Source organism: Geotrypetes seraphini, chromosome 8 (assembly GCF_902459505.1).
Source record: "Geotrypetes seraphini chromosome 8, aGeoSer1.1, whole genome shotgun sequence".
Lineage (NCBI taxonomy): Eukaryota > Metazoa > Chordata > Amphibia > Gymnophiona > Dermophiidae > Geotrypetes > Geotrypetes seraphini.
Window position 1 is genome coordinate 156994044 of NC_047091.1, and position 12804 is coordinate 157006847.

Here is a 12804-nt window from a genome sequence, read left to right on the forward strand (position 1 = left end):
TTAATAGACATTTATTTTCCTGTTTGTCCACTACACAGTTTAGGTTTTCTTATACACCCGTGTATGAAAGACAATCTAATTACCTTCCCAGATGATTAAAAAAAAAAAACATATGCTGCTTTCCTGGATTAGCAAGGTAGATGCTACGACCCTCATACAATTCCTATAAACATCGGAGCATTTACCTCACCGGCTTTGATAGAAACCTTTACAGCAGCTTTGTAAAAGGAGCCCATAGGCAACTAAATACAGTAGTTGGGAAGGTTGCAAAACTAGATCGAAATGGAAGGCTCTGTTTGTGATTTATAAACAGTTACTATTTACAGAATATTGCCCCTTTTTATACTTGAATAAAAAGATTTCAGTATAAAATAATGTGCTTGGGGCTTATGCAAATTAGGACAGAGTCCGGGGGGGGGGGGGGGAGGGGGACAGCTCACGGGCCGAAGACGGAGCCTGCGGAGACGGGGTGGAGCTGGGAACAAACTTTATCCCGTTGGCCCTTGTCATTCTCTACTCCGTACTGTACCTATGGAGCAGCAGCAGCGACTGCTGTGGTCCCTCCCCCCGCCCTGGCGTCCGGCGTTGCCATGGCTACTGTTTCTGTGCGCGCGCGCGCACGAGCCAGGGTGTCGAGATTCGAGAATCCGGGTAGGGGAAAGCAGCGCGAGACCGTAATTTTACGTCCCTTTTTCTTGTTCGTGCCACTTGGGCTTGCTGATGGCTCCTACGGGATTCGGTGTGTTGAGCTTGCCCAGATGCTGTAACTAAGTGAACTCGTCGGCGTGCCAAATATAATAATAAAGGTGGGAAATAGGAAGAGCCCAAGCGGCAAAACCAAATCACGGTAACCTAGAATTTGTAAAAGTACGTGTTTATTAGGCTCTTGGTCCCTCGGTTACAGTTTGATCTTGCAAGTCTTAATAAAGAGGGGGGAGGTACATTAATGGCAAATTTTAAGCAAGAACAGGGAGGATGTACATTATTTTTTTAATGGTGCACTTAGTTAAAATACAAAATTACTGCATTTTTAATCTGTTTTAACTTTTTGTCAGAATGCTACAGTCCAAATGGCCGTAGATTACTTATTTATCTTCAGATCTATCCATGAAACAGTTAAGTGCTCTCTGAAGTGAATGCATGCAGCCCTGTTTCCTATTGCTCATGGGATGTGTTGCTTTCTAAACTGTTTGCTTGGCTTAATAGAGACGAGGGCTGCCAGTTTCACTGCAGTACCTTTCCAGGGGGCTGTATGAGCACCACCACATAGGATGCAAAAATTGCTCCCAGCCCACCTAGGCAGTTAAGTCACAAAAGGCACAACTGTAGCTTGACATGGTCTGTTTCACTGCATTGTGTTTTCTGTTACAGCTGCTAACATTATGCCCGTTTATAAAAATCTCCGAAGTATAGAACCATTATGGAAAGAGTGGGATATAAAGGCGCAGAAGACTGGATTAAGGCATACGGTTTATTTTGTAAATGGTGATCAATACAAGGGAGAGTGGTTGGACAACCTGAAACATGGTAAGTAGAAACTGTGAATTTGCCTTCTGTTCCTTAAAACTAGCTCTGTGGTTTAACAGTTTTTATTGATTACATTACATTACATTACATTAGTGATTTCTATTCCGCTTGTGCCTTGCGGTTCTAAGCGGATTACATTAGAAGATGGCTGGTCATTTCCAGGCGATGACAATACAATTATTTGTATAACTTTACAAACTTTGCATACCTAACTTTACATAACTTTTCGTACATAACTTTACATAACTTTACGTGGAGTTACTTTGCGTTACTTTACATTATCCTTACCGTGCTTGCATAACTTGCATTAAGTTTACATAATTTATCTTACATAACTTTACAAGACTTTACGTAGGGTTACTTTGTGTTATTTTACCTTATTATTCCAGTACATTGCATAACTTACATTACATAATAATACAACAATAAACAGATTAGACTAATACAACTCTTGTAATCCATTTTTGCGTTAGTCTGCATGAGCTCCCTACCCCCACCCACTTATCTTTCAACAATGGGTATTGATGACTGTACAAATATACAGTAAAAAAGCTCCTAAAACTAGCTTTAATACTCATCAAATGGACAGGTTGTATTTTATTAATTATTTATTCCTGTTTTACTTTGATCATGCTAATGCCAGCATGTTTATGTGTTCGGAAGGGGGGGGGGGTTATACAGCAACAGTTGGATTAGGTTTTGCTTTGTGGGTGTGTTTTAATGTTTCAAGTTTATTCCAAATTTACTATACCACCCACTCGAACCTTGTAGGCAGTGTACAAAAATGCCTTAACAATATACCAATTAAAATAGAATTTAGTCTAAAACCAAGGGGAAAAAAACAATTTAAGGACACAGACGAACAGGGACAGAAGGGAAGAAGGGATTAGAACACTACAATTGATAGAAAGAAAAGAAGACACGTAAAGGGAAGAACGAAAGGTTGGGGAAATAAAAATGGAGATATTACTTAAAACCAAGTTGTCCTGAAAAGGACAGTTTAGGTTACAAAGGCATCGTGGAAAAGGAATGTCTTTAGCATTACCTTAAATTTGATCAGTGTTGTATTTTCCCGCAAGTAGTTGGGTATGCTGTTCCAAAGAAAAGGAGCATTAACAGAAAAAATTGTGGTCCTCATAGTACTGATTTGTTTAAATGAGGGAACAGTAAAGAGATTATGCGCGGTAGATCATAGAGACCTAGTTTGATTATAGGGGATAAGCAAATTATTAATGAATTCTGGCTGGCTATTTGCTTTCATTTTAAAAGTTAGAAGTAGAATTTTGTAAGTGATCCTATGCCAGTGAGCTTTATGTAAAAGAGGCATGACGTGATCGTATTTTTTTGCGTTAAATACAATTTTTAGTGCAGTATTTTGAACCATTTGGAGCCTTTTTATTTTTTTATTTTTGTAGTGCCCTTAAGAAGGGCATTGCAGTAATCCAAGCAAGAATTAACCATTGAATGGATGAAAATATTCCAAGAGTTTGCCTTTCTTGGTTCAGAATCTGCCAGTTGTGGTCCCTGCTTGAAAATTAATGAAGATTACTGGGCTATTTGAAAACTGTCCATCTTAGTTGAGAGTAAATGTACATGCTGATAGGTCCTGACAGACACACAAACCTATTGCTTTGCCTTAAATGCAGCTCCTTGCTGGCCACCTGCCCCCCCATCCTCCTCCAATGGTGCAGCCCTAGGCAATCACTTAGGGACAGATTCTCAAAACCTAACAAACCTTTAACGTGATCGCTAAACTTGTTCCTGCTGGTTTAGTGGGGCAGTATTTTAACGGGCGATTATCAGAACAGCTCATCGTGGTTTTGTCCAAGCTTCCTAGGTGTCTCCAACTCTGCCATTCAAATGTAGTACATGGTCATTAATATTAAAACGAGCATTCCAGGCAATTCTCTGTCATCGCTGGGTGATTCCCTAACCTTATTGTAGCACATTTGCGGACAAATTTTTCTGGCAGGGTCTGAACTGTCGTAGCCTTACTTTCCAATCAGTTCCTGACCACTGATTGGCTCAGGCACAGACAGGAAAGCAAGTTTTGTTGTCTCAGACGCCCCTGCAAATGAAAAAAAAACCCAAACAAACTCCAAATCGAAGAACAGCAGGAGGGATGCCACTCCCTTTCGCCACCCGCTTCCTCCTGCTGCTATTGCACAACCCCCCCTCTTGACAGTGGAAAGGATGCATACTGCTTCCCGTCACCACCGCTGTCGCACAACCCACCGACACCCCCCCACCCCAGCAGCAAGAGGGATACCCACTCTTTTCCCCTGCCACTGTTGCACAACCCTCTGACACAATCCTTCCCGGCAGCAGCAGTGGTGTAGTGAGGGATGTTGGCACCTAAGCAGGAGGCACCTGGCATCGTCACCTTATGTGCCCCATGTGCACTTTCCACCACCCCAACATTGCTGTGCCCCCAGTTCTTCCCTACTGTCCCAAAATTACTGCATTGCATCCTCCCATCTTCACCTGCAGCGAGCAGGCTGGAATAGCCACTGCTTGCATTGGCTAAGGCTTCCTTCTGATGTCACTTCTTGGTCCTGCACATAGGAAGTGATATCAAAGGAGGGATGAGTTGTGTATAAGACAGCCTGCTTGCTGCAGGCAAAATTGTAAAGAGGTATTGGGAGGGAGAGTGGTGATGTCAGAATAGTGGGAGCAAGCGGGGAGGGGGCAAAGAGGAGAGGCACCGGTCTCCAGGGTGGTCCGTACTTACAGGTCTGAGGCAGTCTACATTGATCCCCATCTCCTTTCTCTGCCACTGTCTCATCCTGCAAAATCTTCCCCTCCATGATATAAAAAAAAATTTTCACCTGTAATCCCCACAACAAAATTGTTTCTCTAATGCAGGGGTGTCCAATGTCGGTCCTCGAGGGCCGCAATCCAGTCGGGTTTTCAGGATTTCCCCAATGAATATGCATGAGATCTATTAGCATACAATGAAAGCAGTGAATGCAAATAGACCTCATGTATATTCATTGGGGAAATCCTGAAAATCCGACTGGACTGCGGCCCTCGAGGACCGACATTGGACACCCCTGCTCTAATGTCTAGTGGCACCCCTCCCTCCCCTGCCTTCCCAGAATAAAAAGTCCCTGATATCTAGTGGCCCACTCCCCACCTGACCATCACTTATACCCCCTCTTAATGAGGCAGGAGCTGTACCCACTCATTCCCACTTCCAACACTTTCACTTTTCAGAATTTTTTAGTTAAATATTTACTTATCAATGGCAACTAACTGATAGAGAGGCTATTCTGAAATAATTAAAAATTTCCAAAACTCTGGTTAATGCTGTTTTCTGACATTAGTTACACTAATCTCATGGGCCACAGGTTGCCCACCCTTTTGTCTAGGTCTGGGGTCGCCAACTCCGGTCCTCAAGGGCCAGAATCCAGTCGGGTTTTCAGGATTGCCCCCCAATGAATATGCATGAGATCTATTTGCATGCACTGTTTTCAATGCATATTCATTGGGGAAATCCTGAAAACCTGACTGGATTCTGGCCCTCGAGGACCAGAGTTGCCCACCCCTGGTCTAGGTAGTGTCATTTGTTAATACGCCCCCCCTCCCGATTTGCCGTTTTCCCAATTGCAAATTCAGTTATTTGCAATTTTTTTTTTTAGCCTTGATTTTTAATTGAGAAACGCTGCCCTGTACATCCCCCAGACCTTACCTGGTGGTCTAGCAGCGACGCAGGGTAGGAGCTCCTGTCCTGTTGTAGTCTCGTGAGACCTCAGGAACTCACAGCAGGGCTTTGCATGGGGTAGGAGCGTAAGAAGATTGCTCCTGCCCCATGTCGCCGCCAGACCAGCAGGTAAGGTCGGGGACGCAGGAGGGAGGCGGATCAGAGCTGGCCCCCAAAATTATTTGCGATTTTCCCTATTCGCGGGCCGGCTCTGCCCCTAACCCCGCGAATATTGAGGGTCTGCTATATAGTAATGTAGTAGATAACACTAGATAAGAACCAAATGGTTTGCTCACTTTTGTTTCTCTGTTTCTCTAATACATTGGCTTAAAGGAGTGGTATAGTAAGGGGGGGTGGACCATCCCAGGTGCTGTCTTGGTGGGGGTGCCAGCACCTCTCCTCCCCACCACATGCCTGCCTTCACTTCCCCCCCCCCCCCATATCTCTAGCTCTGTGCTGGCATGAGCAGCAGCTCCAACTGGCCTCAGCGCTTCTGTCCTGATGTTACTTCTGGGTCCCTTGTCTAGGAAGTGATGTTGGAAGGGGAGCTGAGGCACGAGTCTTATTTCAGTTTTCTTGTATCTGTTTTAAGCTGATCATGGGACGATCTCCAACCTATCTCCTTTCATACTTTGTGTTGTATAGTCCGATGAAGAAAACTAGAAGCTTATACTTATTTGCTTATCCAAAAATTAATGGATGTAGATACAAGACTTTTTTGGATAAGACCCTTGCGTTTCAAGCAGGTAAACAGCAGTCTTGGTTGGGCAAATGTATCTGTCAAGCCATATCGTCCTACTGTACTTTTTGGAAAGTAATTAAGACAACGTTGTTTGATAGATTAATTTCCTTAATGTGAGTATTATCAGTAATGAATTGTATTTTAAGTAAAAGTTTGTATCGTACTTTTAAGAAATATTTTGTCCTTTTTAAACTATTTTGTATTTCGCTAATTGTCCAGCCTTCTTCAGTGTAAACCGCCTAGAAATCATCCGGTTATGGCGGTATAGAAGAATAAAGTTATGTTATGTAAGTGTCAGCAGCAAGCTAAACAGATAGGGGGGAAGGGGCAGGTGGTCGGAAAAGAGGGCAAGAGGAGGGCGGAGCACCACCATTCCAGGTGCCTCCCACCCTTTTTACACCAGTGGGCTTAAGTAGAAGAATTTACAGGCTTCCCTTCCCCCACACTAGCGCCTCAGCTAATATAATATTTTCTGTTTTATTCCAGTACTCCAGAAAGTGTCAAGTTACGTAATTATTATATCATTTATTTTCTCGTAACAGGTAAAGGTACTCAAATCTGGAGACATAATGGAGCCGTTTATGATGGAGACTGGAAATTTGACAAACGAAATGGGTTTGGGACATACAGTATTCTAAATGTGGTGACTGGAAAGTATAAGAAAGCATATTCTGGCTGGTGGAAAAATGACAAGCGACATGTAAGCAGTGCTTCTAATAATCTAATCTAAGCCTTAGATTTATATACTGTATCATCTCCTAAAGTCGGAGCTCGACTCGGTTTACATAAGACTTCAATAAACAGGGACTCAGTTAACTAACATGCGAATTACTAAACAAAAGACAATTAACAGAACCATTTCCCAAAAACTGTTGAAATAGCATTGTTTTCATCGATTTATGAAAAATCTGGAGAGAGAAAAGAGTTCTAATAAAACCAGGGCCGGATTAACAGGTAGTAGGCCCAGGAGGCACGTGCCTAGGGCCTGAACTTACCAGGGGGACCCGCTGAAGAAAGAAGTAACAAGAAGACGACTCAGCTTTTTTTTTTTTTCCCCAAACGGTGACAGGCCCCCAGGAAAGATCTGCAACGCACCCCCCCCTCCCCGGCAGCAACCATTTTGTTGTAAGTGGTGCTCATCCCAAAGCTTCTCCTCTGATGCAGATTCCTGTTTCCGCCTGGGCAGTCATAGGGAAGCTTTGTCTGAGCAGCAGCACCACTTGCAACAGAACAGACGGTTGCCAATATTCCACCTTTGCTTATCACATTACCCTAAACTTCATCTCACCAGGATGAGAATGGTGCTTTTTTCCCAAACATCATTTCCTTTTGAAGACACGCATTGTCTTAGCAAACCCAGCTATCTTTCAGCCAGGTCTCTCTGCCCCTTAGCTAAGCAAGGCATAAATCAATATCAGTGGACTGGGTGTGAACCAGAAAAAAAAAAGCCCTTGCTCCCGTGTCTTCACCTACTCTTGTCCTCGCGACGGAATGCAGAGCTGAGTGTAACAGGTTCAGCAGGTGCCGCTCACCAGCTCCTGAGGTTCCACAGCCTTTTACTAGGCCGGACTGCCTTTTTCTGCACGCTGCATCATGCCTTCCCTGCCTCCTTTCTCATGAGGACCCTGGATGGTGGGAGAAATGACACATTTCTGGGTCTCAAACTCTGCTTCACTGGGCTGTGCCTGCCAAGTAAGTAAGATCAAGGATTTTAAGGGTGCCTGTATCATTCATCCCTGCTCATCCCAGCTGTGTTCTCTCTCTGCTGGGCACTGTGTCCTAAGATCTCCCAGTTGTTGATGGGAGGGGAGGGAGTAATTGGAAGCCTTAAAGTAGGGGAGGGGGGAAGCATTCATTGCTGTGCATGGGAAAAGTGAGCATTAGTGTGGTGTTTAAATCGGATTTGTTGTAGGTAGACAGAGGCACATTTTCTTGACTAGATTTTAGCAGCAGACTAAGAGAAGGCTGACAAAGAAATGTGCCTGAATGTAACTTGCCTTGAGCTCCATTTGGGAAAGATGTACAATAAAATTTAAATCCAACAAAATCCAAAGGCCTGTCTATAAGAATCATTAGAAAATATAGGTGAATCATAAAAAGCTTCTAATGTGAAAGGTGGATGGGGGAGGGGAGAGCAGGGACACTTTTAGACTGAGACCCAGAGATGAGTGGAATAGGCCCCAAAGCCTGCCAGCAGATTGGGCCTCCTACAGCTTTGCACTGTCTTGGGGCCCCTTGTGACATGAGGGCTCAGGGCAAGGGCCCTGGTTGCACCCCTCTAATGACAGTCCCCAGGGGTGGAGAGATGGAGTGGAACGTACTAGAGGAGTTACAGATTTGGTTGTTTATACATACATATGGATTACAGTTGGACAACATAGAGTGAGGCAGTTGAGAGGAGTTGCAAACTTGGTTATAGGTTTATGTTTTGGATAGTATTACTGCTTTACAATGCATTTGAACACTTATATGTGTATGGAAAGGGTTCTGAGTTAAAGTCCTGGGCAAGTAGGTAGGAAGGAAGGGGGGATTTGTTCAGAGATGTTTGGGGCCTGCATAGAACTAAAACTACACTGTTATGGTAATCTTTGTTTGTTTTGAATTTTATAATAAAAGAAAATAAGAAAACAGGTAAATGAATGGGGCGGGGTATGGCTAGGGGGCCCAGTGTATTTGTGTGCCTAGGGGCCCTCGAAGAATTAATCCTGCCCTGAATATAACTAGGAATTTCATTCCAAATCATTTTAAACCTATACAAAAAGGAGCAAGCTTTATCCCTTTCACTGAAGGAAATGAAAGTTTGTACTTCTGAGAATTCCTTGAAACAAAAGACCGAAGAGAATTCCATGTTAGAGGGACTATAGGCAAAAATAGACCATGGATAATTTTGAATATCATACAAGCGCATTTAAATCAAATTCTAAGATGAATAGGGAGCCAGTAATAGAAATACATGATCAAATTTCCTTTTTCCAAAAATCAATTTGGCCGCCGTATTCTGAATCAATTGTAACCGGTTGATATTTCCTTTACTAGAGCAAATGTAAACAGAATTGCAATAGTCTAACTGAGCCAAAATGATGGCTTGAACCAATACAGCAAAATGTTGCTTAGAGAATAGCTGTCTCACCCTCCGTAACATTTGAAGACTAAAGAAACATTTTTTTAAAAGATGATTCACCTGACTTTGAAAGGAAAGGGAAGAGTCCAGCAAAATACCCAATACCCTAGATGAAAAATCAGTCTTCAAAAGATCTCCAGAACTCAAAGTTATCGAAGAAGGTAAAAGATCAATTTTCAGGCCAAACCACAATAATTTAATTTTTGCCGCATTGAGCTTCATTTGAACAGATGTAGCTCAGGCTTGTAATCTGGAAATGCAAGAGTTAATATTTGATTCAAAGTTGATCAGCATTAGGTCTACTTCTAATATGGTGCTTGAAGTTTGTTTGGCCATTGCTGGTTATAGGAGGGAGTGGAAAATATGAAAAAGGATCTGCAAAAGTTAGAGGAACGGTCTAATGCCTGGCAACTAAAATTCAATGCAAAGAAATGCAGAGTAATGCAATAGGGGATTAATAATCAGAAGGAACCATATATGCTGGGAGGTGAGAAGCTGATATGCACAGACAGGGAGAGGGACCTTGGGGTGATAGTGTCCAAAGATCTAAAGGTGAAAAAAACAGTGTGACAAGGCGGTGGCTGCTGCCAGGAGGATGCTGGGCTGTATAAAGAGAGGCATAGCCAGTAGAAGGAAGAAGGTACTGATGCCCCTGTACCGGTGAGGCCCCACTTGGAGTATTATGTTCAGTTTTGGAGACTGTATCTGGCGAACGACGTAAGAAAACTTGAAGCAGTCTAGAGGAGGGCGATGAAAATGATAGGAGGCTTGCGCCAGAAGACGTATGAGGAGAGACTGGAAGCCCTGAATATGTATACCCTAGAGCAGTGGTTCCCAACCCTGTCCTGGAGGAACACCAGGCCAATTGGGTTTTCAGGCTAGCCCTAATGAATATGCATGAAGCAATTTGCATGCCTATCACTTCCATCCTATGCAAATCTCTCTCATGCATATTCATTAGGGCTAGCCTGAAAACCCGATTGGCCTGGTGGTCCTCCAGGACAGGGTTGGGAATCACTGCCCTAGAGGAAAGGAGGGACAGGGGAGATATGATTCAGACGTTCAAATACTTGAAGGGTATTAATGTAGAACAAAATATTTTCCAGAGAAAGGAAAATGGTAAAACCAGAGGACATAATTTGAGGTTGAGGGTTGGTAGATTCAAGAGCAATTTTAGGAAATTCTACTTTATGGAGAGGGTGGTGGATGCCTGGTATGCACTCCCGAGAGAGGTGGTGGAGAAGAAACGGTGACTGAGTTCAAAGAAGTGTGGGATGAAACACAGAGGATCTAGAGTCAGAAAATAATATTAAATATTGAACTAAGGCCAGAACTGGGCAGACTTTGCACGGTCTGTGTCTGTCCATTCATATGCAAATCTCTCTCATGCATATTCATTAGGGCTAGCCTGAAAACCCGATTGGCTGGTGGTCCTCCAGGACAGGGTTGGGAATCACTGCCCTAGAGGAAAGGAGGGACAGGGGAGATATGATTCAGACGTTCAAATACTTGAAGGGTATTAATGGTAGAACAAATCTTTTCCAGAGAAAGGAAAATGGTAAACCAGAGGACATAATTTGAGGTTGAGGGTTTGGTAGATTCAAGAGCAATTTTAGGAAATTCTACTTTATGGAGAGGGTGGTGGATGCCTGGTATGCACTCCCGGAGAGAGGTGGTGGAGAAGAAAACGGTGACTGAGTTCAAAGAAGTGTGGGATGAACACAGAGGAATCTAGAGTCAGAAAATAATATTAATATTGACTAAGGCCAGAAACTGGGCAGACTTGCACGGTCTGTGTCTGTATATGGCTGTTTGGGGGAGGATGGGCTGGAGAGGGCTTCAATGGCTGGGAGGGTGTAGATGGTCTGGAGTAGGTTTTGACGGAAATTTTGGCCAGTGGGAACCCAAGCAATGTACTGGGTAGAGCTTTTAGTTTTCTTGCCCAGAAATAGCTAAGAAGAAAAACATTTAATATTGAATCAGGTTGGACAGACTGAATGGACCATTCGGGTCTTTATCTGCCGTCATCTACTATGTTACTATGTTAGTGATTGAGGATGTCCTTTGAAATGTAAAGGACCTTTTTTTATTTCATAAAAGAACACTCCTATCTGACTTTTTTTTCTCACACCACTCCATGAAGCATCAAGGCCATCACATGGGATGAATTCTTCCCAGCTGGATCTACCAGGTTTAACATTGCCTTCCCACTATCTGAGCTGTGAATCAATCCATCTATGTGTTGAAATATGTGAAAAGATTTTACAAATCAATGTAACTTTCCATCAGAGTTGATAAGTTTAGCCTTCCGTTACAGAACTGTTAACCTTTAGTAGCCTATTTTAGGTGATTTCTATCATGTTTGGTTTCCAACACCAGAGAGAATTGTATTAAACTGAAGAAGGCTCTCGTTAACACTACATGGGGTTGACTTAGCAGAAACACCTTCCTTCAAGCGCCATCTACTGGAGCTGTTTTTGCTGTTATTAATGTTTACAGCCTGGTGTTTCTTTCTGCTCCTTTGGTTTTCAGCTCAATTGGAACGGATGTCTTTAGGGCTACAGCACCACAAACGACAGTGACACAAAATCACCACAGAGCCAAGAAGCATAGTCACAGATAGTGGTGTCAAAATGCTGCCATTGTTGAGGTTTATGAAGATTGGTATAGCTATGCATAAAGATCCCTTTTGAAAAGCATCTCTCGTTGTCCCGCTATCTGTGACTATGCTTTAGGGCAGCAGCACCACGAGCCTTCAGTCACAAGGACCTGGCCAGGCATTTTTTTTTCTCCTGTGGTGTACATTCTCTCCCAGCTTACCTGTAGTCAAAGTTGTTTGGGCCCTTTCTGGATCCCTAAAAGCAAACCCTTTATCTGGCTACTAAATGTTGCCATTGTATGATGCTGGGGGAGGAGCACTGTCTCCAGATCGTCTCAGCCTGGGAGCAGAAGACCTGACCTGGAAATCAAAGCCAAGTCTTGTGCTTGGCAGTCCATGACTATTAGGCTTGCCCTAGGCAGCATAAACCTTTACTAATGCACAATTAAACTCATACAAGCCGTGAAGAAAGGTGACCTGTGGCGTATGTCAGTATTACTGTACTTCTTTGTATTGTTTTGTTTATTTATTTTTAAAATTTCTATACCGTATAACTCTAAGCTGTTTACATAAAATCAAACACATAATGCTTAAAACAAATGCAGGAGACAGGCAAAACAATAAATCTTCGATCAAAAAAAAGCAATAACGAACAATTGTGTTTAAGAATTTTCTCTTATTAAAAATCTTTATTCATTTTCAAATCTTATAACAAGTGTATAATAATCAATTAGAAACATTTTTAACAAATCACTTGACAATCTTACTTATAATCCTTAAAATATATAAATATAAAAGAATCCCTTCCCACACACCCATTTATTAATTACATTACATTACATTACATTACATTAGGGATTTCTATTCCGCCATTACCTTGCGGTTCAAGGCGGATTACAAAAGGTTAATTTAAAAAACAGAGTTACAATGATTAGCTAGAGAGGTAAGTTGTAGATCTTAAGAACATTTAGCGGGTTGTTGAGGGTGGGGTGGTTTGTAAGAGAGTTAATAGGTGGTCATATTGGAGATTCTTTTGTTATTATTAGTGCAGTAATGGGTAGATCAAATGTCAGTTTTAAAGTTACGAAGAGGTCGTGTTGTTATTGCTGCTT

At 42.6% G+C, this 12804-nt stretch overlaps 1 protein-coding gene across 4 annotated transcripts in view; it reads left to right on the plus strand.

Moving 5' to 3' along the window:
* Window positions 1-629: 629 nt before the first annotated feature.
* The window catches only part of MORN3 (MORN repeat containing 3), a 31268-nt gene continuing 19093 nt past the window's right edge, over window positions 630-12804 (plus strand). For 3 of the 4 annotated variants that reach the window (XM_033957267.1, XM_033957265.1, XM_033957268.1), the window contains exons 1-3: window positions 630-867; window positions 1372-1527; window positions 6515-6672. In XM_033957267.1, coding sequence (XP_033813158.1) covers window positions 1383-1527; window positions 6515-6672 — 303 coding nt within the window. In that variant the 5' untranslated portion in view covers window positions 630-867; window positions 1372-1382. The remainder of the gene's footprint in view (window positions 868-1371; window positions 1528-6514; window positions 6673-12804) is intronic. The other variant, XM_033957266.1, reaches the window with a different exon arrangement.